A 27,280-nucleotide genomic window follows, 5' to 3' on the forward strand; every position below is an offset into this window, starting at 1 on the left:
TAAGAAATTTCACACTTTCTTTCCAGTGTGTCACTCAGTGACCAGAAACATGCTTTGAAAGTTAAATGAAGCACTGTTTCATGCAGTTTGCAGACTTGCAAATGGATACAAGAAAACAAATTTGCATATTCCTATTCAAACTTTAATAAAAGCACATTGTCAACAATTCACTATGGAACACAGAAGATTCAGAAACAGTGAGGACTGCAAAAATCATGCACAAAGGGCCAGATGTATTCAGTGATGCCATTACACAAATTATTGAAGGGGGTACACGGGGGTGTGTGGAAGCAACCCAGGCATTGGTGGAAGCACGCCAAAGTGACATTTTTGCACATCACAGCCCTCTCCCTCTTTAGTTTCAGCCCTCTAGTGAAACAAGAATTATTTGATAGCTTCATTCAATTAATTCTTTCATACGAGAGTGAAGTCTGTAGACTACAGAGGATGGGACGGAATCTCAAAATAAACCTGTCACACCCAGTTCTGTAACACAGTCCACAACAAAGTAGCACCATATGCCTTTATAATTCAGAAAAGATATAAAATTCAAATTGTAGTATTGTACTGGCAATACACATTTTCCACTGAAAATGCATTCTGAAGTAACAAAACCCTGCAAATTATACTCAGCAAACAAAACCAAAATAGCTCTGAACTGTGAAAAGGCAACACTGCAAATATTGCACAAGGACCTAGAACAGTGGTTCTCAACAACTGTGCCAGGAAAGTGTGTTAGGATTTGTTACTAAAAAGGACTAAAAAGCCCATCTGTTCCTTAAACACGTGTGCCTGCAGGCTGAGGAGAACAGAAAGCTGGGGAATCAAGTACTTGAAATCCTCCACAACTATTCCATGTATTTGATTCCCCACTCTCCCAGTGACCATTACTCCAATTAACACTAATTGGTATAATGTTCTAAGGTTTGCTTTTCCCCCCTCCAGCAGTCACTACCACCGAGTCCTTAAGTTATCTATATTGCCACTGCAATCACTGCTGCACCAAGCAAGGGCTAGAAATTCTACATTCTGCACCCTCCCCATGCTGCCCCAATCACCACTGTAAGTCTGTTCTTGTCTGCCATATCTGGCTGTAAAGGAGGAGATGACGACTTGAGAAAACATCCTTGCTCCCTTTCTCTTTCTACCAGCTCTAATCACTGAGTGGAGAGGATGAGATTTCAAAGGAGAACTGGTGGCGTATGAGTACTGAAGGGGAATAAAGAAAAGGGATAAGCTTGGGTTTGGATAGTTCAGAGAGTTGAGAGCCTAGGAGGATGAGCCTGTTACAATGGCACTGTTATTGGGGGAGAGGGAGAATCCCAGAGGTGGCACGTGGCTCCCCCCTCACCCCCCAAAAAATGGCTGTCAAGATTGAGATTGGATAGTGATTTGGAAGAGGAAGAACTCAAGGATTTGAGGGGAATGTGGGTACTTAGTAACTGAACAGGGACTTGGTGAAGGTAGGAATGGTGACTCAGGGATTGGGTGGCAGAGAGGGCAGGCAACTGGAGGGGGTGTAAGTATAACACTGTGTTAAATAGGATAGGGTATCTGAAACAGGGGATGGGAAAATGAGGTAGGGTGAAGAGATGGTATAAAACTGTGGAGTGGCTGGAAAAGGACAGGTCTGTGAAGGAATGACAGACAAAAACGGAGGAGGTGGGAAAGAGTGAAAAGAGGTATAGGAATCTCAAGAAAAGACTAAAGGCCAGGGAAGGCATGGGTAATAGGAAGGAGATGGAGCTGGTTAGGGGACGAGAGGCAATTTAGATTGTAAGCTCTTTGAGCAGGGACTGTCTTTTCGTGTATGGTGTACACCACTGCGTATGCCTTGTAGCGCTATAGAAAGGATAAGTAGTAGTAAGTAGTAGAAGTAGAGGAAGAGCAAGAAGGCTAGAGGAGGGCTTAAGTACAGAGGTTTTGAAAAGTGAAGATACATACCTGTAAGCAGGTATTCTCTGAGGACAGCAGGCTGATTGTTCTCATGATTGGGTCGTCGTCCGTGATGGCCCAGGAGACCAGCAAAATTTGTATAGCAAAACAAAGAACCCTTCAGAATGCTCCATCACGCGAGCAGCACACACCGCGCATGCGCGAACGGCTTCCCACCCGCGACGCAAGCGTGCCCTCCTCAGTTTAATAAAAAGCAAAACAGAGAACTGGAACAACTCCAAAGGAGAGGAGGGTGGGTTTGTGAGAACCATCAGCCTACTGTCCTCGGAGAATACCTGCTACAGGTATGTATCTTCACTTTCTCCGAGGACAAGCAGGTTGCTTGTTCTCACGATTGGGGTATCTCTAGCAGCCAGGCTCACTCAAAACAATGAACAGTGGTCAATTGGGCCTCGCAACGGCGAGGACATAACAGAGATTCACCTGAAAAGAAACACAACTAAGTGAGTGCAGCCTGGAACAAAACAGAAATGGGCCTAGGAGGGTGGAGTTGGATTCTAAACCCCGAACAGATTTTGCAGCACCGACTGCCCAAACCGACTGTCGCCTCGGGTATCCTGCTGAAGGCAGTAGTGAGATGTGAATGTGTGGACTGATTACCAGGTTGCAGCCTTGCAAATCTCTTCAATGGAGGCTAAGTGAGCCACCGACACAGTCATGGCTCTAACATTATGAGCGGTGACATGGCCCTCCAGAGTCAGCCCAGTTTGGGCATAAGTGAAGGAAATGCAATCTGCTAGCCAATTAGAGATTGTGCGTTTTACGATGGTGACTCCCCTCCTGATGGGGTCGAAAGAAACAAACAACTGGGAGGACTGTCTATAGGGCTTTGTCCGCTCCACGTAAAAGGCCAATGCTCTCTTGCAGTCCAAGGTATGCAACTTGTCTTCACCAGGGCAGGTATGAAGATGGGGGAAGAATGTTGGCAAGACAATTGACTGGTTCAGATGGAATCCAACACCACCTTCGGCAAGAACCTAGGGTGAGTGCGGAGGACTACTCTGTTATGATGAAACTTAATATAAGGTGCATGCACTACCAGGGCTTGGAGCTCACTGACCCTACAAGCTGAAGTAAAACAGCCACCAAGAAAATGACCTTCCAGATGGCAGGAATTCAGTGGCTCAAAAGAAGCTTTCATCAGCTGGGTGAGAACGACGTTGAGATCCCATGACACTGGTGGAGGTTTGATAGGGGGCTTTGACAAAAGCAAACCTCTCATGAAGCAAATAACTAAAGGCTGTCCAGAGATAGGCTTACCCTCTACACGTTGATGATAACCACTAATTGCACTAAGGTGAACTCTTACAGAGTTGGTCTTGAGACCAGACTCTGATAAGTGTAGAAGGTATTCAAGCAGGGTCCGTGAAGGACAAGAAAAAGGATCTAGGGCCTTGCTGTCACACCAAATGGCAAACCTCCTCCATTTGAAAGAATAACACTTTTTCGTGGAATCTTTTCTGGAAGCAAGCAAGAACCGGGAGACACCCTCTGAAAGACCCAAGGAGGCAACTTCTAAGCTCTCAACATCCAGGCCGTGAGAGCCAGAGACCGGAGGTTGGGATGTAGAAGCGACCCCTCGTTCTGGGTGATAAGGGTCAGAAAACACTCCAATCTCCACGGTTCTTCGGAGGATAACTCCAGAAGAAGGGAAAACCAGATCTACCGAGGCCAGAAGGGAGCAATCAGAATCATTGTTCCTTGGTCTTGCTTGAGTTTCAGCAAAGTCTTCCCTACTAGAGGTATGGGAGGATACGCATACAGAAGACCTGTCCCCCAATGTAGGAGAAAAAGCATCTGACACTAGTCTGTCGTGGGTCTGAAGTCAGGAACAGAATTGAGGGACTTTGTGATTGATCTGAGTGGCATAAAGATCCACCGAGGGGGTACCCCACGCTCGGAAGATCTTGAGGACAACGCCCATGTTGAGCAACCACTCGTGAGGTTGCATGATCCTGCTCAACCTGTCGGCCAGACTGTTGTTTACGCCTGCCAGATACGCGACTTGGAGAAACATGCAGTGATGGCATGCCCAAAGCCACATCCAAATGGCTTCCTGACACAGAGGGCGAGATCTGGTGCCCCCCTGCTTGTTGGTGTAGTACATAGCAACCTGATTGTCTGTCTGAATCAGAATGATTTGGTTGGACAGCCGATCTCTGAAAGCCTTGAGAGCGTTCCAGATTGCTCTTAATTCCAGGAGGTTGATCTGAAGACCCTTTTCCTGAAAGGACCAAGCTCCTTGAGTGTGGAGACCATCTACATGAGCTCCCCACCCCAGAAGGGATGCATCCATCATCAGTACTTTTTGAGGCTGAAGAATTTGGACTTGATGTCCCAAGGTCAAATTGGATCAAATGGTCCACCACTGAAGGGAACTGCAAAAGTCGGTGGAGAGATGCATCACATCCTCTAGATCCCCCTGTAGCCTGGCACCATTGGGAAGCTAGGGTCCATTGAGCTGATCTCATATGTGGACGTGCCATGGGAGATACATGAACTGTGGAGGCCATTTTGCTCATTTTCAAAGCACTTAGCCTCCCAAAGTTCCATAGAAACCTATGGAACTTAGCCTCCCAAAGTGCTTTGAAAATATGCCTCCATGTGTCCTAAGAGTCTCAACATCTGCCTAGCTGTGATTTGTTGAGACGCTCGAGCTATGGACACGAGGGCCAGGAGATTGTCTGCCCTTGCCTGGGGAAGATAAGCTTGAGACATCCGTGTGTCCAACAGAGCTACAATGAACTCCAATTTTTGAACTGGGACAAGATGGGACTTTGGATAACTGATTACGAACTCCAGTAGTTCTAGCAGTCGAATAGTCATCTGCATGGACTGTAGAGCGACTGCCTCCGAGGTGCTCTTCACCAGCTAGTCGTCGAGATAAAGGAACACATGCACTCCCAGTCTGCGTAGCGATGCTGCAACAACTGCCAGGCACTTTATGAAAACCCTGGACGCAGACGTGAGGCCAAAGGGCAGTACACAGTACTGAAAGTGCCGAGTTCCCAACCGAAACTGAAGATACTTCCTGTGAGCTTGGAGTATCGAGATGTGGGTATAGGCATCCTTTAAGTCCAGAGAGCATAGCCAATCGTTTTCCTGACTCATGGGAAGAAGGGTGCCGAGGGAAACCATCCTGAACTTTTCTCGGACTAGGAATTTGTTCAGGGCCCTTAGGTCTAGGATGGGACGCATCCCCCGTTTTTTTTTGTACAAGGAAGTACCTGGAATAAAATCCCAGCCCTTCTTCCCCTGGTGGAACAGGTTCAACCGCATTGACCTTTAGAAGGGCGGAGAGTTCCTCTGCAAGTACCTGCTTGTGCTGGGAGCTGTAAGAATGAGCTCCTGGTGGGCAATTCGGAGGTTTGGATTCCAGATTGAGGGTGTATCCTGACTGGACTATTTGAAGAACCCACCGATCGGAGGTTAAGAGAGGCCACCTTTGGTGAAAAAAAATCAACCTCCCTCCGACCGGCAAGTCACCGGCACAGATACTTTTTTTGAGGCTGTGCTGCACTGGAGCCGTCAAAAGCCCATCCCTTGCTTTTGCTGGGGGGCCGCAGGGGCCTTAGTCGCACACCATTGACGGGAACAAGCGCGCTGGGACTGAGCCTGGACAGGGCTGCCGAGAAGCAGGAGTGTACCTACGCCTATTGTAGGAATAGCGAGCACTCCTCTTCCCTCCAAAAAACCTCCTAGATGAGGAGGTGGTAGCAGAAGACGCCAGGCGGGAGAGAGAATCAATAGCATCATGGTGTTTCTTCATCTGATCGACCATGTCCTCTACTTTTTCGCCAAAAATGTTATCCCCCCGGCAAGGAACATCCGCCATTCGCTGCTGGGTCTTATGACCCAGGTCACAGACACGCAGCCATGAGAGTCTGCGCATCACTATACCTTGAGCAGCTACTCGGGATGCCACATCAAAGGTGTTATAAGTACCCCTGGCCCGGAATTTACGACACGCCTTCTTCTGGCCTGACCACCTGGTGAAAAGGTTCGGCGAGCTACGGAGGAAGTGCTTCAACCAAACTAGACCGTTGCCTCACCGAGTTCCGCAAGTGGATGCTCCAGGTGGGGCCTCACCAACGACTTATACAGGGGTATTAAAACCTCTTTTCTTCGGCTGGTCACAACTCTCTCTATACAGCCTAGGAACCTTCTAGCTACAGCCACCGCCTTGTCACACTGTTTCATCGCCTTCAGATCCTCAGATACTATTGCCCCAAGATCCCTCTCCCTGTCCTTACATATCAGACTCTCACCGCCTAACACATACGTCTCCCTTGGATTTCTACTCCCTAAGTGCATCACTTTGCATTTCTTCGCATTGAATTTTAATTGCCAAAACTTAGACCATTCTTCTAGCTTCTGCAGATCTTTTTTCATGTTTTCCACTCCCTCCCGGGTGTCCACTCTGTTACAAATCTTAGTATCATCCGCAAAAAGGCAAACTTTACCTTCTAACCCTTCGGCAATGTCACTCACAAATATATTGAACAGAATCGGCCCCAGCACCGATCCCGGAGGCACTCCACTACTCACCTTTCCCTCATACGAGCGAATTACATTAACCACCACCCTCTGGCGTCTGTCCGTCAATCAGTTCCTAATCCAGCTCACCACTTCGGGTCCTATCTTCACAGCCTGTCAAGTTTATTCAAGAGCCTCCTGTGGGAAACCGTGTCAAAAGCTTTCCTGAAATCTAAGTAGATTACGTCTATAGCACGTCCACGGCTCAATTCTCCAGTCACCCAGTCAAAGAATTCAATGAGATTCGTTTGGCACGATTTACCTTTGGTAAAACCATGTTGTCTTAGATCTTGCAACTTATTGACTTCCAGGAAATTCACTATGCTTTCCTTCAGCATCGCTTCCATTACTTTTCCAATAACCGAAGTGAGGCTTACCGGCCTGTAGTTTCCAGCTTCTCCCTATCACCACTTTTGTGAAGAGGGATCATGTCTGCTGTTCTCCAATCCCACGGAACCTCTCCCGTCTCCAAGGATTTATTAAACAAATCTTTAAGAGGACCCGCCAGAACTTCTCTGAGCTCTCTCAATATCCTGATGTGGATCCTGTCCGGTCCCATGGCTTTGTCACTTTTAGATTTTTCAAGTTGTTCATAAAATGACTTCTGCTGTTTCACCTCCAAGATCTACTAGTCTGAAGTGGACTGGGGCTACTAATGGTAGAAACTGCAGTGCCAGCCACTCACTTCCACCTCTGAGGGGCCCTGCTGACCATCATCTTTGGTGCAAGATGTCACAGCAGCCATTTTGAGAGCAAAGACGTCATGGGCAACTGCAGTCACTTTTACCCCGACTTCACCTAAGAAAGGGATCTAGGTGTCGTCGTCAATGATATGTTGAAGACTTCTGCTCAATGTGCTGTTGTGGCTAGGAAAGCAAATAGAATGTTGGGTATTATTAGGAAAGGGATTGAAAATAAAAATAAGGATATTATTCTGCTGTTGTATCGCTCCATGGTGCGACCGCACCGCGAATATTGTGTTCAATTCTGGTCGCTGCACCTCAAAAAAGACATAGTGGAATTGGGAAAGGGTGCAGAGAAGGCCGACAAAGATGATGCAGGGGATGGGATGACTTCCCTATCAGGATAGGCTTGGAGAAAAGGCGGCTGAGGGGAGATATGATAGAGGTCTATAAGATAACGAGTGGAATGGAACGGGTCAATGTGGAGTGTCTGTTTACGCTTTTCAAAAATACTAGGACAAGGGGGCATGCGATGAAGATGCAGTGTGGTAAATTTAAAACGAATCGGAGGAAATTTTTCTTCACTCAACGCGTAGAACTCTGGAATTCGCTGCCAGAAAAGGTGATTAAGGCGGTTAGCAGACTTCAAAAAAGGGTTGACGGCTTCCTGTAGGAAAAAGCCATAGAATGTTATTGAATGGACAAGGGAATAATACAGTATTTCTAGGATAGGCGGGACAAATTGCTTGTTCTTTTGGCCGCTGTCGGTGACAGGGTGCTGGGTTTGATGGACCCTTGTTCTGTCCCAGCATGGCGATGCTTATGTACTTATGTACACCCCTAGACCACCCACCAGGTATTTAAAGGCAGGCCGGGGGCACTACTGACATGAGTCATCTAACTGTATTTGAAAACATAAAAACTTCCTGAGCCCTTATGCCAAGCCCCCTCCCTACCCATCTTCAAATCTTTGCTCAAAGCCCACCTCTTCAATGTTGCTTTCGGCACCTAACCTTTATACCTTTCAGGAAATCTAGACTGCCCCAATTTGACTGACTGTACATTTGACCTTTAGATTGTAAGCTCCTTTGAGCAGGGACTGTCCTTCTATGTTAAATTGTACAGCGCTGCGTAACCCTAGTAGCGCTTTAGAAATGTAGTAGTATGATGGAATTACAAAGATAATACCAAGAAGACTGAATAATTCAAGATGGTGTTTAGGGAATCAGGAAATTAAAAAGAAATGTTGGCTGGCCAGTGTAAAATGAGTGGTGAGTGGGCTTCGTCAGCTTTTCCAATAGAAAGTTTTGGTGTTCTACAGCTGCAGTGCTGCTTTTCAAAGGTGCAACTCTTCCTATTTGTGTCCTGAGTTAGTGTGGTGTATTTGCTCTGTTTGCTATATTTTTTCTGAGTAGTTTATATGCAGGGTTTTGTGTTTTCACAAAGTATGTGGGCAATGGAAGAATTCTGTGCTCCTGTTACTGAGGTAACAACAGAATTTGACTATATATGTTTTTTTTTCCTATGGCAAGCCATGAGGGGAAACATTCTAGTTTTTTTATGTTCATAGTAAGCTAAGTGTGTAGTATATAAGTCTTGGATTTCTCACTAAGAAAGGTAAAACTTTTGTGAGCAAAAATAAAGTTTAAAAACTAATTTAAGTAAGTTTTATAAAAATAAAATTATGTTAAGAATATATTTCCCTTGTACCATTTTTAACAAGGAAATGATAGGATATATTTTTTTTTTGGGGGGGGGGAGGGCTGTGAATTACAGTGAATGTAATACTTTTAAAACAAATAGGAGGAAATATTTTTCACTCAATCATAAATGGTTAAATTTTGGAACTTGTTAGAGGATGTGGAAACAGCGGTAAGTATCTGGGTTTTAAAACATTTTGGACAACTTCCTGGAGGACAAGTCAGAGAAAAATGTAGCTAGATAAACACTATATGGCCTATCCATGCCTATCACTCCCTTAGAGATCCTATATACTTCTCCCAAGCTCTCGAATTCAGATACTGTTTTCATCTCCACCACTTCCACTTGGAGGCCGTTCCACAAATTCACCACCCCTTCCATGAAAAAGTATTTCCTCAGGTTGCTTCTGAATCTATCCCTTTCACCTCCATCCTATGCCTCCTCATTCTAGAGCTTCCTTTCAGTTGAAAGAGACTTGCCTCCTGTGCATTTATGCCACATAGGTATTTAAATGTCTCTATCGTATCTCCCCTCTCTCACCTTCCTTCCAAAGTATACATATTAAGATCTTTAAGTCTGTCCCTATATGTTTTATGACAAAGACCACTGATCATTTAGTAGTTGCCCTCTGGATCAACTCCACCCTGTTTATATCTTTTTGAAAATGTGTTCTCCAGAACTGTACACAATATTCTAAACAAGGTCTCACAAGAGTCTTATACAGGAGGCTTATCACCACTTTTTTCCTACTGGCTATTCCTCTCCCTAGGCAACCAAGCATCCTTCTAGCTTTCACTGTAACCTTTTCTACTTGTTTGGCCACCTTAAGATCATATACAATCACGCCCAAATCCTGTTCCCCTTTCATGCACAAAAGTTCTTCACCCCCTAAACTGTACCTGTCCCTCAAGGTTTTGCAGCCCAAATACATTACCATGCATTTTTTAGCATTAAATCTTGGCTGCTAAATTACAGACCACTTCTCTAGCTTTGTTAAGTCCTTCCTCATGTTATCCATACCATCAGGGTTGTTTACCCTAAGAACCAGTCCAAAAAACGAACCTTGCAGCACACCATAAGTAACATCCTTTGCCTCAGAATGAGCTCTATTTACCACTACCTTTTGTCGCCTTCCACTCAACCAGTTCCTAACCCCGTCAGTCATTTTAGGGTCCATACCAAGGGCCCTCAGTTTATTTATTGGTCGTCTACGCGGAACCGTGTCAAAGACTTTGCTAAAATCCAAACATACTCCATCTAGCGCTCTCCCTCGATCAAACTCACTGGTAACCCAGTCAAAACGCTCTCACTCGATCCAACTCACTGGTAACCCAGTCAAATTAGTCAGGTTTGTCTGGCAAGACCTGCCTCAAGTGGAATCATGTTGCCTTGGGTCCTGTAATCAATTAATTCCAAAAACTTTACTATTCTCCATTTTAAAAGCATTTCCATTAATTTATTTACCATAGAAGTCAGGCTTTACTGGCCTGTAGTTCCCACCCACTTTCTTACTTCCACTTTTGTGGAGAGGGATTACATCTGCCAACTCATCATAAACCCATTCTTCTGAAAATCGTTCAGGGACTACCACCTCTCCATTCTTCTTTGTGTTTGTCTTCTAGTTACCTGATGCTAGGATCCATCTTGGGGGTCAGCAACCAAGAAAAAGATCTAGGTGTCATCGTAGATAATACACTGAAATCTTCTGCTCAATGTGCGGCAGTGGCCAAAAAAGCAAACAGGATGCTAAGAATTATTAGGAAAGGCATGGTGAATAAGACTGAAAATACTATACCTCTGTATCGTTCCATGGTGAGACCTCACCTTGAGTATTGTGTTCAGTTCTGGTCACAGTAGCTCAAAAAAGATATAGCAGAATTAGAAAAGGTTCAAAGAAGAGTGACCAAAACAAAGGGGATGGAACTCCTCTCATATGAAGAAAGGCTAAAGAGGTCGGGGCTCTTCAGCTTGGAAAAGAGATGGATGAGGGGAAATATGATTGAGGTTTACAAAATCCTGAGTGGTATGGTATAAGTAAATCGATTTTTTACTTGTTCCAAAAGTACAAAGACCAGGGGGCACAGGGCCAGTCTTAGCAAGTGCGGGGCCCTATGCAGACCAATCTGATGGGGCCCCATCCTAGCCCCACTCCCACCCTAGCTCCAGGGCCGCCCGCCCCTCCCTCTGAGCTTCAAGGCCATCCCCTGGGCTCCCCAGCTCCAAGGCCTCCCTCCCAGCTCCAAGGCCAGTCTCTCTCTCTCTCTCCCTCCCTCCCACCAGCTCCCTCCCAGCTCCAAGGCCCCCCTCCCACCCAGCTCCAAGGCCGGCCGGTCTCTCTCTCTCCCTCCCATCCACCAGGCCCCCCCCCACCCAGCTCCAAGGCCCCCCTCCCTCCTCGCTCCAAGGCCTGTCTCTCTCTCTCTCTTCCACCCACCAGCTCCAAGGCCCCCCGCCCTCTGAATGTTAAAAGTTACCTCGTCGTTGACGTCGGGTTACAGCGGCCGGCAGGTAGCAGCAGCAGTGAAAAGCGTGCGAGAGCAGCAGTGAAAAGCGTGCAAGCTGATGGGCGGTGCTTCAGGAGACTTCCTTTCTCTCGTTCAGCTCTGGTCCTGCTGAGTGAGGGAAAGGAAGTCTCCCGAAGCGCCGCCCAGCAGCTCGCACGATTTTCACTACTGCTGCTACCTGCCGGCCGCTGCCTGTAACCCGACGTCGACTATGAGGTAACTTTTAACATTCAGAGGGCGGGGGAACTGGAGCTTGGGCGGTCGGGGCGGAGCGACTTCAGGTGCGCCGCATGGGGCCCCTTGAGTGCGAGGCCCTATGCAGTCACCTCGCCCTAAGACCGGCCCTGAGGGGGCACTCAAGAAAGTTACGTGGAAATACTTTTAAAACGAATTGGAGGAAACATTTTTTCACTCAACTTATAGTTAAGCTCTGGAACTCTTTGCCAGAGGATGTAGTAACAGCAGTTAGCATATCTGGGTTTTAAAAAAGTTTGGACAAGTTCCTGGAGGAAAAGTCCATAGTCTGCTATTGAGATAGACTTGGAGAAGCAACTGCTTGCCTTGGGATTTGTAGCATGAAATGTTGCCATGATTTGGGTTTCTGCCAGGTACTTGTGACCTGGCTTGACCACTGTTGGAAACAGGATAAAGGGCTTGATGGACCATTGGTCTGACCTACTCTTACATTCTTATGTTCTGCGGTCCTGCTTCCGGCCCGTCAGCTGTGAACACAGAACAAAAATATTGTAGCTTTTTCAGCTTCTACATATTCCTCCCATTCACCTTTGAGTCTCACAATGCCACTTTTGAACTTCCTCCTATCACTAGCATATCTTGAAAAAAAAAAATTAAAAAAATCTTGTCCCCCATTTTACTGTAAGGGTTATTCTTTCTTCTGTTTGCATTTTTTGCTTTCCTAACTATTCTACCAGCTTCTCTTAGCTTTTCCAGATATTGTTGCCTGTCTTCCTATTTCTGTGATCTCTTGTAGTTTATAAAGGCTAACATCTTCTTACTTTTTCAGTTACTACTTTTGAGAACCATAGTGGTCTCCTTTTCCTCTTACTGTTATTTACTTTCTTTACAAAAAGGTTTGTTGCCCTTACAATAGCTCCTTTCAGTTTTGCCCACTGCTTTCCAGCTTCTTCTAGATATTCCCATCCAGACAACCTTGAGATAATCTCCCATCTGAACAAAGTTAGTTTTTTTTGCTTTTTTCTTAGCTCTAAAACCTTAGCTCATATCCCCACAGTACAAAAATGCGAGAAAGAACATACATGCAAATTACGGGGTAAGAAACACCTACAAAGAACTATGCAAGTGACTAGATCAAGGTCAATTTGCCTCTATCTCAGTTTTTTTTACTTGAAACGAGACCTCCCCCCACCCCCGTCCATCCATGATGACTTTCGAGAAGTATCATCTTCTGCAGGGTGTCCTGTTGAGAGCGAGGAAAATATTTTACTCCATAAATCCCAATATTGGCGTTGCCTTATTGAGATGGAAAACTTGAGAGGTGAGTATCCAACTGGCCATCTCTCGCATAAGGCCGTGCCAGGTGGCTATAGAGGGGGGGGGGGGGGGGGGGCGGTATCTACCCAGGCCTGTAAAATGCATTTTTTAACTAGTAAAGTGGCTAACAGAATGAACTTACACTGCGCCTCTCCCAATCCTTGCTCTTAAAGGGAAGCTGAACTGCCCAGCAATACTGCCGAGTACGACCAGTCAAATGAACACTGCAAAGTGCTCTCGATGGTGCCCAACGCACCAGACCATAGTGGGAATAGAGTGGGGCACTCCATAAAGGAGTGCAAAAATGTGCCCACATGCGCCCTACACTTAACACGTGTCATCCTCCCACAGACCCATGACTTTTCCTTTTTGTTTGGTGATGTGCACTCCATGCAAAATTCTGTATTGAATGTCTTGTAGCGCAGCATTTTGGGGGGTGGGGGGATGTCACAGAATGAAAGCTCTCAAACACAGCCCCCAGCCATTCCTCTGAGACGAGTTCACTGTATCCACACTCCAGACCCCCGCCAATTGTGCCAGATAAGGGGCCTTCCTAGTGCCTCGAATCAACTGGTAACATTGTGACAATTTGTTTAGACATGAAAGGAGTTGCAGAAAAAAAAACTGGTCCAGTTGCATAAAAATCACTTGCGCCTTTTGCCGGCGCTCTGTGACCAGAATATAGTCTCTGACCTGAAGGTAAGCAAAAAATTGTGAGTTTGGAACCTTCCATGCACGCCTGACTTGTTCGAAAGATGGAAAATCCCTCCCCCTCAACTGCCTCAAGTGCCCCAAATACCTACATTCTCTTCCCCTCCACTGACTGAACACAGATGTATCCAAACTAGCGGGAAAATCAGTGTTGCCCGTCAAGGTTAGACATGGGCTTAACCCCCTAGGTGCCCCTCCATGCTCCCTCCACCACACCCAAGCACGTCTCAAAGCATTCAAACATGGATTCCCGTGCAATTCCCTCAGTTTCCAGAGGTGCCAGGATTCCAAAACAAATTGGTCATTTGGTGCACACCAATTGTTCCAGAAATAGGTAGGGGCAAAAAAACCTAGCCCCTGAGTGAATCTCATGTACCTAGCACAGAAGTGCTGCAACATTATAAGCCCTCAAGTCGGGTTCTTGAATAATAGCCATTACCAGTGGTATATTCGATGACGCATTATCTAGCAATAACAACATATTGTCTGCAAATAAGTTTATACGATACTCTCCCCCCCCCCCCCCCCCCCCCATGGAAACCCCCTTCAGGGCTAGGCCCTGCCAAATTCTGGCTGCCAGGGGTTCTAGAGTGAGGATGAATAAGAGGGGAGATAGGGGACTAGGCCTAGTGCCTCCACCCAGGGAAAGTACATCAGTAAGGGAATCGTTAATAATCTGGGCTGTGGGGTTAATGTAAAGTACCCGGATCCACTCCAGGAACTCCCCCTGAATACCAAAACACTGCAGCACCCAGAACAAATAGTCCCACACTACTTTATCGAAGGCCTTCTCTGCGTCCAAGCTAGCCAAGAATGCGTTCCCCGCCTGCCAGCTCCCCTCAAGTAGGATACGACTCACCTTCGGGACATTGGCGAAGGCGAACCTGCCCACGACAAAACCCACTTGGTCTCGGTGGACCAGGTGAGGGATTAATATGTTTAGCAGGGACACCAACACTGCTGCCATTATCTTGACATCATGGATGAGCAGAGATATTGGTCAGTAGGAGCCTACCAGGCTCTGCGTCCTTACTTGGCTTAGGGAGAACCATATGTAAACATGATTCAGTGAGGGGCCCCATAAGCTGAGAGTCCCTCAGGTCACCACACATGGAGACAAAAAAGGGGACCTGCAAATCCTGTAATATTTTGTAAAACTCTGTGCCCAGACCATCTGGACCCGGCGCTTTGCCAATTTCAATTTCTTAATAATCTGTTGCACTTCCTTCCCCTGTAGGGGCACATTAAGGTACGCCAGCTGATCTGTTGTCAGAGGGGAGTTTCAGTTTAGCAAAAAAATCTGCACACCCTTCAGCGGAGAATGAACCATTACTATAAAGAGAGGAGTAAAACCGAACAAATTCCCGCTTTATGGCATCCACTCCTGTGTGGAAGGTCCCTTTTATGTCTGTTATTCTGCTGATGTAGTTTTTAGCTGACCTCTGTTTCACCAGAGAAGCAAGCAACTTACTTGCTAGTCTTATTACCCCACTGGTGTAGTCGGTATTTCTAAAGTTTGACATTATAGAGTACCCTGGCATCCAGCAACACCTGCATTTGTTTCTTAATCTCAAAATAAGCTTTGCGTGTGGTTTCAGAAGGGGCAAGAATAAAGAGCCTCTGGGTGTCTCTGCTCTCAGCGCTAGGTTAAGGACGCAGTATAAGCAATGATTTTACCACTGAGCACTGCCTTAGCCGCTTCACAGTAAGTTCTAGGCCCTACAGGCTGGGTGTCATTTTCAGCCACATAATCAAGCCATCCCTGGTGTAGATACGTACGGAAATCTCGGTCTTGGTATAGAGCAGGGTTCATGCGCCAGCGAAAGGTGCCAACCCTCTCCCAAACCTCAAACTGGCCCACACAGAGGCATGGTCAGAAACGTCCGGATCCCCTATTCCCACCCGGTTGGTCACTTAGACCAGAGACTGGGACAGAAAAATATAGTCTAAGCATGCATGGACCCCATGGGTATGGGAGAAAAAAGTGTAATCTCAGTCATCTAAATGGAGAGGTCGCCAGAAATCTATCACTTCCAATTCTCTGGATAGGAAATTCACCCCCCGCCCTTCATGGTCTTTACAGGGCCTTTTAGGGGGTCGACAGTCTATCAAGGGGTTACTGGTAATGTTAAAGTCACCTCCCCCCCCCAAGATAAGCGGACAGTTGTCAAAGGTCATTAAGCGAGCTGTCAGGAGCGTAAAGAATTTGTGGGAGTAATTGTTAGGTGCATAAATGCTGCAGAGACCCCCTGCAGAAGTCCCGCTACAATCACAAAAAGACCCTCTGGATCCTGGTAAAGTCTATACATAGCAAACTCTACAGTCTTCTTTATCAATATGGCCACTCCCCTTTGCCTAATATAAGCAGCAAAGTAAAGGTCACCCACCCAATCTCTTTTTAATGTGTGATGTTCTGACTTCCCTAAATGAGTTTCTTGCAGCAATGCTATATCAGCATGCTGCCTTTTGAGCGCATGCAGGATCTTGGTTCACTTTATGGGAGAGTGCACACCATCAACATTCAAGGATACAACTTTAAGGTTAGCCATGAGCCATCGTCATTAATTGGGGAACATGCAAGCGAGTTAAGAACTTGTATATGTTCAGGGAGCATCCCAGCTGAGCCCCCCAGGCAATCATGTAATCAATAGGGTGAAACAACAAATATATTGCCCTCTTTATATCAAGAATATTCATGCCCCACCTCAGTTGCTTAATAGGCCACAGCAAGAATGAACAGGACAGTACCCCCCCCCCCAATTCCCCCATCCCCTCCCTTCCCCCACCACCTTAGAGAAGCTGGCAGTACATACTCTACCCATTTCCAACTGTCACGCATAGAATCTTTAAAAAATACTACACACAAACCAAACCAGATCACAACATTCATTCTTTCTTGCCACCAACCCCCCCCCCCCTCCCGTCCTCCCACCACCCATCTTCCCAAAACCACAGGTAAGCCTCCCACGAAACAGAACCCCAAAGACATTCTCTTGAATACTTGCCCTATGGCATTGTTAATATACATGCAAGGAAAATATGATGCAGGGTACATGTTAGCTGCAATGTTAAAGTCATCAGTCCCAAAAAGAACATCCAGCAAAATGCCAGGGTCCTCCAGCAGCGCTCTCGGCTGGTGCAAAAGATGATGAAATTAGGGCCCCTGGATCCTCAAGTAATTATGACAAAATACAGGAGGCACCAAAGTAGAGCCACAAGCCACATTGCTCGCAGAGTCTTAGGTGTTGATTTCATTTTTGTAATTTATCCACAAAGCTGCTTAGATCTTTAGGGTTGGTAAAATAAAGGGTCTTATTTTCATGTAAAACACGTACTTTAGCTGGATACAGCAATGCAAAGCGCACCCCTTTATCAAAGAGGCATTTGCAATGGCACCCCATCTGCTTTCCTTGGTCAGAGACATGTGCTGAGTAAACATGGAAAAGCAATATTTTGTGGCCCTCAAATTCCACATTCTTCTTTCCTCTGTACGCCTGCAATATCTTGTCCTTTTCAGCATAGATGAGAATCCAGGCCCACACAGGTCACGGCCACTGCTCTCCCTCACGCATAATGCCCTCCGTGGACCCTCTCAACGCGCAACACATTAACTGAAAGCTGTAGGCCCAGTTGATCCAGCAGCCAATATTCTACCAGTTTCCACAGATCCTTGTCTTTCACTGATTCAGGTATCCCAATGATTCTAAGATTGTTGCGCCTGCTTCTGTTTTCCTGATCGTCAACTTGCTGCACTAGCTGCATGCACTTCTGTTCAAGAACCACGATTATTGCGCTTGCGGTCTCCGATTGATCCTCCTGGCGTGAAATGGGATCCTCGGTGTGCTGCAAACGCATGTCTTGCCTCTCCGAAGAGTTTCGAATTTGGTCTATAGAGGCTTGAAGTTTAGACAGTTTCTCCTCCAAAACTGCTGACATCTGCTGGATTAAGAACTGGACAGCCTCTACAGGCAAATTGACCAAGGAGGGACCCTCTTGCACCGCCATTTCGAAATGCAGACTTTGTGTGTGGTGCTTCTTTGTCCACAGGGCCTTACAAGGCATAACCACCTTTCAGTACTCTGGGGAACGCTGAAACAACGCGGAAAGCACTCAGACCTTGTATCACCAGTCAGTAACTTTGGGCTGCAAAAATCTGAGGGAGTGGTACAGGTTAGGTGTGTGATCATATGCATGATCTTAAGGTGGACAAACAGGTAGAAAAGGCAACAGCGAAAGCTAGAAGGTTGCTTGGGTGCCTAGAAGGAGGAATGGCCAGTAGGAAAAAGGAGGTGATGATGTCCCTGTATAAGACTCTGGTGAGACCTCATTTAGAATATTGTGTACAATTCTAGAGACCGTATGTTCAAAGATATAAATAGGAAGAAGTAGGTCCAGAGGGCGACTACTAAAATGGTCAGTCGTCTTCGTCATAAAGCGCATGTAGAGCGACGTAAAGATTTCAATATGTATACTTTAGAAGAAAGGCAGGAGAGGGAGGATATGATAGACATATAAATATCTACACGGCATAAATGCACAGGAGGCGAGTCTCTCAATTGAAAGGAAGCTCGAATGAGGAGGCATAGGATGAAGGTGAAAGGAGACAGACTCAGAACTAACCTGAGGAAATACTTTTCATGGCTCTACCTTCAACAGCTATGTTATGTGCTACTTAACATTGAATCCACACACACTTATTTCCTGTTTCACAATCAAAGGTTTATTTTTACTATTTTTGTTTAACAAATGAAATTTTTCATATACAATTTGTGCAGTGAAATGTTGAATAAGAAGCTGCTGAAAGCAAATTAAGTTTAGTAACTTACCTTCCCAAGATTTCCAGTAATTCTGCTATACCATTGTGATGTTCTGTTTCATAAATAAACCTGAAATAAACAGATATGAACTCAAGCACATTTTATTGCTAATGCTGAAACTAAATACTGAAACTAATGTACATAAAAATTTCAAAATATTTTTAATACAGTAGAAAATACAGTGCAGTTGTACACAGATTACAAATGTTTTGTGTATGCAAACTCTATAAATTTGGGACCTCATTGTGCTTGCTCTCTTTTTTATACTCCATTGCAAGCTGTTTGGAAGAAGGTGGTGTGGATTCAAGTTCTGAATTCCCAGGTTACACCTTTCTTGTCCCTGACTTGAGCAAGGATGTGGGTTTTCCTCAGGATTTTCTGACAGGGCCTTTGATCACTGGCTTGCTAGAGGTGTTATCAGTGCTTTTTTTGTAGAAAAAAAGGCGCCGGTACTCATTATGGGCGGGGTCACCACATATGGCTCCACCCCTATGATAGCCACACCCCTTATACCAGCCTGTTTGATTTTTTTTAAATAAAGCTTCACTAAAAAAAAAAAAAAAAAAAAATGTCCATTTTGGGCACCCCGCCCCCCCCCCCCCCCCCCCCCGCAATAATAAAAACGTCCTTTTTGGCCGTGCTTTACTCAGCTCAGAGACCTGGAAGTAAGGGAGGGACATCCAAGTAAGTACAGTTGTGGCCAAGTGGTTAGAGCAGTGGTCTTGTAATCCAGAGGTGGCGGGTTCAAATCCCACTAATAGATTTGTTAAAAAAAAAAAGACAAGCACTTGGATTTTTTCCCCACTATTTTAAGTTGTATGAAGTCTTTATTGAACATCAATTAAGTGACGAGCACTTTGGCGGTTTTTCGGGTGTAGAACGGCCATAATGGCCGTCCATGATGAGCACTTGGCCGTTTTAGACCCCCCCCCCCCCCCCCCCCCGATTTTTTTTTCACATTTTAATAATTTTTCCAATCCCGCACAGCCCCAAGAGGTACAGACCTCTCGTTAGATTTTCCAGCGTTAAAGCAATCGGAAAAGGTTAGTGCATCTCATTACAATAGGGTTTCTACACAATTTGCTCATCTGCATTCCGTTTTCTTTAGCTGCTACTGTTGTCGGAAAAAAGTGTTTAGTACATGCCAGGGTTTACTACTTGCTCGTTAATGGCTTGTTGAGGGCTTGTTAAATTTAGTGCATCTGGCACTCAGTAACCTTTCCAAATAATCTACTTCCTCACACCTTAATTAACACCTAATTATGTCCATCTGAATTTTCTGATATGATGAGAACAATTGATCCTCCATAAGGACACAGAGCATGTACAAAATGCTCTGTATGTTTCAATATGTTTGAGCAATCCAATTTATTAATCCGCTGGATGGAAAAGATTTTCAACTGAGAATTACTGTAATACTACCCGTCTGTCCTCTTATGTTGTATACTGTATTTGCTATCCATGTCAAAAACTGTATGTTGGGCGAACATCAAGAGCTCTGAAATTGAGGTTAACAGAGCATAAATGCACTATTCAGACATGTAAAGAGACATCACCTTTAGCTGTACACTGTACACAATTTAAACACAGCTTTGCGTCTTTAAAGAGTATTGTGTTAGAACAGATATTACCGAAAAATAGGGGAGGGAATCAGAGATGTCAGTTGCTGCAAGCCGAACAGCTTTGGATCTTTAAACTGAAACCCTTAGAACCCAATGGTTTAAATGTGAAGATAGAATGGCAACACGTCTTTTGACTGAAAGCTGTTTGAAATTTTGCCTCCCTTTGAAATGATTGGTAATTGGGTATCTTTACGTCACAATTATAAGAGTTGTTAGAAATGTAGGGAAGCGGTAGTACGCTGTGTTTTGCTAGTGAGAGCATTTCAGTAAACAACAGCTCCCTAAGTTTTTGACGTATGCTAATCTGTTTTACTTTTTTTAATAGATTTGCACTTTTTAGATTATAAGGATATGTTTGCCTTACACAAAATGTGCTCCTGCCCATTCACTACCGCAAATCCCTGAAGAAGATACAAAACGCTGGCCACCGTCAGACTTATGTGGTGTCATTAAACTTACAAGTATGATGTTCTGAAAGAATGTGCAGGAGAGCTTACTACATTTTTTGATTTATCAAATAATAGAAAATAAATAATGCAAAAGAGGTTTTTTATGTCGATGACAGACACTGAACTCAGGTTGGCTGTAATAACATAAAATAGCTGGGGTCTGCTGAGGCTTTTTCCTCTGTGTTTTGTGCAAATATTTTATAAAACATCTTTGGAAGCTGTGCAAGAATTGCTGAGTATTCAGTTTATGATATTTATTATGTTTTGAAAATTTAAAAATACTTCACCACCTTCCAATTTATGATTGATAAAGGCCATTTTTACTACAGCTGTAAAACAGGGGGTTTTGTTTCCTGTTTTTAAATGAATGGCCATGTGGTAATGGTTTAAAATTACTGTGTGAGCACTTACCGCCACCCATTTTGTAGGTGGCAAGGGCTCCAGCTGTATCCGTGTGCTAACCAGTTAGCACGCGGTAGTATAGATGTGCCAACTCTCTGCCCAACACACCTCCTAAAAAAACATTAGAAACATTTAGTGCAGGTAGCATGCACAGATTTCCAAGTTACTGCAGGTCACTTGAGCACATCCCACAGTATTTCATGTCTTGCCTTAGGCACAAATTAGCACCTAATGCAGCTTAGTAAAAGGACCCCTTAATTAGATAAAAGTTCTTGAAACAGCCATGCCTTCAAGGCATACCTGAAATCCTTACAAGAAGATAAACTTCTCAGTTCAGAAACCTGAGTACACAAAATGCTCTTGATTCCAAACAAATCAAAAGAATCAAATGCAAAGAAATATATAATGAAAGAAGTGTATAATTAAACCACATTTCTAGGAAACGGGATGAAGGGCAAAAAGTTCACAAGACAAAATATTTAAGTGGCACCATCTACTAACACAGGGGAAGATGTAACAATTGGTACAGGAGAGATCTAGCTTCTAGAAAATTCTTGACATGATTTGGGTCCATACATACAAAAGGTTTTATAATATATTTACATGAAAACTACAGGAAAAAGTTTCCTCCCAGGGCTATCACTTGAGAAGGAAAGCCTTTTTGGCTTATAAGCTTCACTTGTATAGGCCTGGATAGGTCAGTAAAAAAACATTTTTTTTGGCCAGAAAACATCAGATTTTAATAACATAAATGCAAACCTTAGAACTCATGCGCTCTCATGTTCTAAGGCAAAAGCAGTGATAAATAGTAGCTTTAGATTCTACTTCATCTGAACTCTCTAGGAATTCTATTGAATTAAAATTCCCAGGTTCTCCTATTCTCACCACTCTAAAAGCCTGAGGGCCCAATGCAGAAAAGCACCCGTTAAATACTGGTGCTGTCGGAAAATTTAGAGTTGTAAATGGCACCCAATGCACAAAGGGGATCACATGCAAATGAGATGCATGGATCCCCCTTTGTGCATCGGTCACTGTTTGCAATTCGAAGTTGTACAATACATTTGATAGCTTGCCCACAAGTTTTTTTGAGTTGCACCAGGGGGAGGGGGAGTCTAGCAGACCCCCCCCTCTCGAGCCTCCCCCATCCCCTGGAGCAACTCAAAAAACTCCCTGGTGATCTAGTGCCCTGCCTCCCGACCCCCCCCCCCCCCCTCCAGATTTTTTTTAACATTCCCTGTTGGTCCAGTGGACCATCAGCCCGACCTCCTCATTCCCTACTAGACCCCCAAGCAAAAAACCCTGTGGTCTAGTGAACCACCTTCTGAACCCCCCCCCCCCCCCCCTTCACTGTAACCATCACTCCCTGGTGGTCTTAGTGACCCCCACACCCCCCACCATACCTCAAATGTGCTGGAGGGACCGGCCTTTTCAAAATGGCTGCACCCAGCCCCTGCCCAGTGCATCCTGGAATGAACTGGGAGGGGCTAAACACCAGCCCTGACCACAATGGAAATTTAGGAAAGTTCAGAAGTAAAGATTTAAATGCCCTACACAGTCTTCTAATACCTCCAACTTATTCTTTATAACCGTATCATTAATCATAGCCCCCTGGACAGTTTTTAATTCTTTAACAGACTGCTCCATATCCTTAAGTCCTTTATTTTAGAAGTTCTATTCATGTTCTAGATGTCTGAAAAACAGCATTTAGACTGTATCTACAGGACTCACCACTAAGGTATAAAGAAATAATGCACATACACCATTTTGGTTTTATTCGCCCCGATGCAGCCCATGGTAAGGGCGAAACATGGCCATGTCGGGAATTGTATTTTTTTTTTTGTTACATTTGTACCCTGCGCTTTCCCACTCATGGCAGGCTCAATGCGGCTTACATATTGCATAAAGGTACTTATTTGTACCTGGGGCAATGGAGGGTTAAGTGACTTGCCCAGAGTCACAAGGAGCTGCCTGTGCCTGAAGTGGGAATCAAACTCAGTTCCTCAGTTCCCCAGGACCAAAGTCCACCACCCTAACCACTAGGCCACTCTCTCTGTCATAGAAACCTAAAAAAAAAAATCATCAATAGACCGTTCCTTCTTCCAGTCTGTTTGTCTGAATCTCCACCTTCGATTTTGCATACCATTTGCCATCCTGCTTTTTAACATACCGAGTTGGATGACCTTTTTAAAATGCTATTCTAAGTCTCTCTTCCTACTCGTGTTTGCAAAGAAACAGAGCTTTCCAGTACTTAAATTTTACTCAGCAAAGACTTCTCCAATGAACCAATTGCCATCCACATCTCTTTCAAAGTAATGAGATCACACACCTTCACATCTCCCATATTTATTTATTTATTTATTGTATTTGTATCCCACTGTTTGGCAGGTTCAATGTGGCTTACATATTGCTAAAAAGGCGGTTATAAAATTTAGATTTGTAGAAGTCTAGTACATAAGACATATGTCCATATAATCTGGTCATCTCAGATCTTCTGACAAACCTTGCACCCGTTCTTCAAATTTTGAAATTTGGGCATTGCCAACAATGATTGCCCCGTCTGCCAGGGCAATGTACCAACCATTCTGGTAGCTCCTGCTGGCCCCTGAAACACTTGGCTGCCTGCTCTTTTAAGTCTGGGAGTCTCATTTAGACCGGGGCTCAACGAGATCGCCAAAGGTATATGAACAGGTATAGGAATAAGCTCTTCCTTATCAAACTTGTGTGTCTACCAGCCTAAAACACTGATTGCTGGGGTAACAAAATTTAGTTACTATGGATTGCTATACAAGATTCAAAGGAGGCACATCTGCAGACGGCAAGGACACACCATTCCTGTGCATTTCAACGATGCACTCGCATGCCTTCTCAGTGTCTAACTGGCCAGCTTAGCCCCTTCCATCTGCCATCTTGCCCCTTTCCAAGACAGATTTATTTCTAGTTTCCTGTAATCTGAGGACCTTGACAGTGGAAAAACTTAAGAGGATTCCCTCAGTTGAATGCAATAACCTTTGTAGTACATATAAAAATAAAACACCGCAAAACAGACAAACAAAACCACCATGGAAAAGGTAGAGAAAGGAAACAACAGTAGAGGAGACTAAAGAGATCCTCAAACATGATGTTCAAAAATGTTTACTGAAGTCTTCACACGACCCGACACGAATGTTTCGGCCAAAACAGCCTGCCTCAGGGATCTAAACTCTGCACAATGCTTGAAAATGCTTTGTCAAAATACTTTAAAGAGGCCAGAAATGGCAACTGCAGATCAGAAAAGACAGTGTCTGCAGTTCAGTTCCAAATTTTCGCTTTACTCAGCTACATTTTTAGATGATTAGATTCAGTAGTGAACTCTAATCTCTACAATGCCAGCTTTTAGAGCCATCAGCTTCACAGATGAAGCAGATTCACCACAAATTGCTGCTGCTTTGAAGTGAAGGTAAGATTGTGCTTCTGATCTGACAGAATGTATTCATAGCCACAGTTTTTTTTAGTGATGCAGCATGCCATTAATTATTAATTGAAATGTTAAGTGTGGCATCTTATACAGGCTTATTGCCCAGCGGCACTACTAATGGTATAAACTTTGTGAAGGAAGAAGTTTTACTGGGGCAGATTGATCATGTTTAGATATCCCACTCTTCAGTATTTTATTAATCAAGAGATTTAAGATAGGGGTAGTACTGTTACCTTTGTTCTTGTTATTGAATACTAACTGGGCATCTTTTTACTTGTAGTTTTTATCATTAGGTGATATACTTTTGGAAAACACCTCTTGGGTATGTGAACTTTTACATTCACCTCCTTTTATATGCATATATGTTTGAACATTATTTGTATGTGTGTGTTTTATATATTTGTTGTTATTTACATATATTGTTTTACATATGCTTTGTGGCATCAAGATTGTGACATGATTTTACTGTTTATCTGTATGATATATGAGTTTTATTATTTATACTGTGTTTTCTTATGTATGTATTGGCAGTTTTTATAGCCCCCGATGCAGCCCTTGGAAAGGGCGAAACACGGCTGTGTCGGGCTTTAATTATTTATGTTTTTACATGGTGAATAAACTTTTCCACCATTAATCTGCTGTGTTGTTGTCCATCTTGAATTTTATAGATTGCTTTCTAATGACAGATACAGCCATTTTTTAAAAAATGGCTAAAAAGAGATGATTTTCTCTCAGGCCTTTCATTAAATTTGTTATCCCACCATTCTGTAGACACTGGTGTAATGGTTGGTATTCTAGACATAGCTTGTGCCTTTTTCAGTTGTAACTCAAGATGAGTTATAATCAGGTACAGCTGGTATTTTCCTGTCCTCAGAGGGCTTACAATCTAACTTTGTACCCAATATGAAGGGTTAAGTGATTTGTCCAAGATCACAAGGAATCACAGTGGAATACGAACCCTTGCCTCCCTGTCTCTCAACCTGCTACTCTAACCATTAGGCTACTTCTGTTTGATTGATGTCTTTAATTATGTTTTAGATTAGATTTTATTTTCTGTTTACATCTTGACATTCTTTTGTATTCATATGTTTTCGGATTATGTACATTTTGATTACATTCTATTTAGATATCATGATGGGCAGTTTATAAATGTATAAAATAAATATAAAAAGGGACACTGAACTGCACCATAAATATTTTCCTGCTTTTGATTTATATACCTATGAAGAATTTTATTTAACCCTTTAAGCAGATATAACAGTCAAAAGATGGAACTCCACTCGTATGAGGAAAGGCTGAAGAGGTTAGGGCTCTTCAGCTTGGAAAAGAGACAGATGAGGGGAGATATGATTGAGGTCTACAAAATCCGGAGTGATATAGAACAAGTAGAAATAAATTTTTTTACTCATTCCAAAAGTACCAAGACTAGGGGACACTCGAAGTTACGTGGAAATACTTTTAAAACAAATAGGAGGAAATATTTTTTTCACTGAATGAATAGTTAAGCTCTGGAACTCTTTGCTGGAAGATGTGGTAACAGCGGTTAGCGTATCTGGGTTTTAAAAGGTTTTGGACAAATTCCTGGTGAAAATATCCATAGTCTGCTATTGAGACAGACATGGGAAGCAACTGCTTGCCCTGGGATTTGTAGTATGGAGTGTTGCCCCGATTTGAGTTTCTGCCAGGTACTTGTGTCCTGGCTTGGCCACTATTTGATAAACAAGATACTGGGCTAGATGGGCCATTGGTCTGACCCAGTATGGCTACTTTTATTTAACATGGCCATGACAGATATTTTACATGAGTTTTAACTGGAGACTTTTAATATCATTTTTTTTTTTACAGATTAAAATTTACTACATTGCCAGGTTCAAAGAGATCATGGCAGTTTACAATAACATTATTTTAAACCATGCAGACATATAAAAATTAACAATAATTAAATTTAATGCTCTTGATCAGAGGTGACAACAGAAAAGAACTCCACAAGGGAGAGGTAAAATACTAGGCAAAAAGGAAACAGAAACCAACCACAATCAAAACAATTGATATTCCTAGCGTACCTTCAATGCTTTCTTGTAAAAGTATGGGAAATTAATCGTGAAAAGGGAGAGTTCAGTATAGGCTGCCCTCGCAGCACAGCCAATTTTTAATGAACCACGCTATCAAATACAGCTCACATGAATGCTCTATACATCACCATCCTTCCTTTGTAAAGTGGTAATGTGCCAAAAACAAATCAAACTTTTGTGCTTTTTACTTATTCTTTATGAATACCACCCCAATAAGGATACTAGACTCTCTGAAATAAGTTTATTTAGCTATTTAGAGTATAATAATCCAACTGCTCAAATTATAATAGATCACATGGGCAGCACCGAAGAACAATCAAAAACAGCAGAGGTGACTACTTATCTGAACTCTCCGCTGAAGTAGAATGTCCGACAGAGAACCCTGTTTTAGAAACACCTTCCTCAGGTGCAAAGTGAACCCACGGAAACACACTCCAATCTCTTCTTCAAAGTTAGCAGTGGATAAAAAACCGAAGGTGCGCTAGGAGTCTCAATTGTTTTGATTGGGATTAATTTTTATTTCCTTCTTGATCAGGGGTGGGCAACCTCGGTCCTTGAGGGCCACAACGTAGTTGGAGTTCCAGGATTTTTCCAATGAATATACACAAGATCTATTTGCATGCACTGCCTCCACTGTACGCAAATAGATACTATGTATATTCATTATAGAAATCCTAAAAACCCAACTGGATTGCAGCCCTCAAGGATCAAGGTTGCCTACTCCTGCTCGTGATCCAACGTGGCTTAGCTGCCATTTGTTTCCTTCACCCGTATGTCAAACCAATAGCAGAGGAAACCAAACACTGGGAACAAACTAAAAGATCTAGTAAGCCAAAGAAAGACTAGACCCTGAGGAGACAG

General features: G+C 43.9%; 1 protein-coding gene across 5 annotated transcripts in view; it reads right to left on the reverse strand.

Annotated features, from left to right (window-relative positions):
* Window positions 1–27,280, reverse strand: part of PPP2R5C (protein phosphatase 2 regulatory subunit B'gamma) — a 289,245-nt gene that overhangs the window by 130,473 nt on the left and 131,492 nt on the right. For all 5 annotated transcript variants that reach the window (XM_030215541.1, XM_030215540.1, XM_030215539.1 and 2 more), the window contains one exon: window positions 18,430–18,489. In XM_030215541.1, the coding sequence (XP_030071401.1) occupies window positions 18,430–18,489 (60 nt within the window). The remainder of the gene's footprint in view (window positions 1–18,429; window positions 18,490–27,280) is intronic.

The sequence above is a fragment of the Microcaecilia unicolor genome, chromosome 9, assembly GCF_901765095.1.
Source record: "Microcaecilia unicolor chromosome 9, aMicUni1.1, whole genome shotgun sequence".
Taxonomy (NCBI): Eukaryota; Metazoa; Chordata; class Amphibia; order Gymnophiona; family Siphonopidae; genus Microcaecilia; species Microcaecilia unicolor.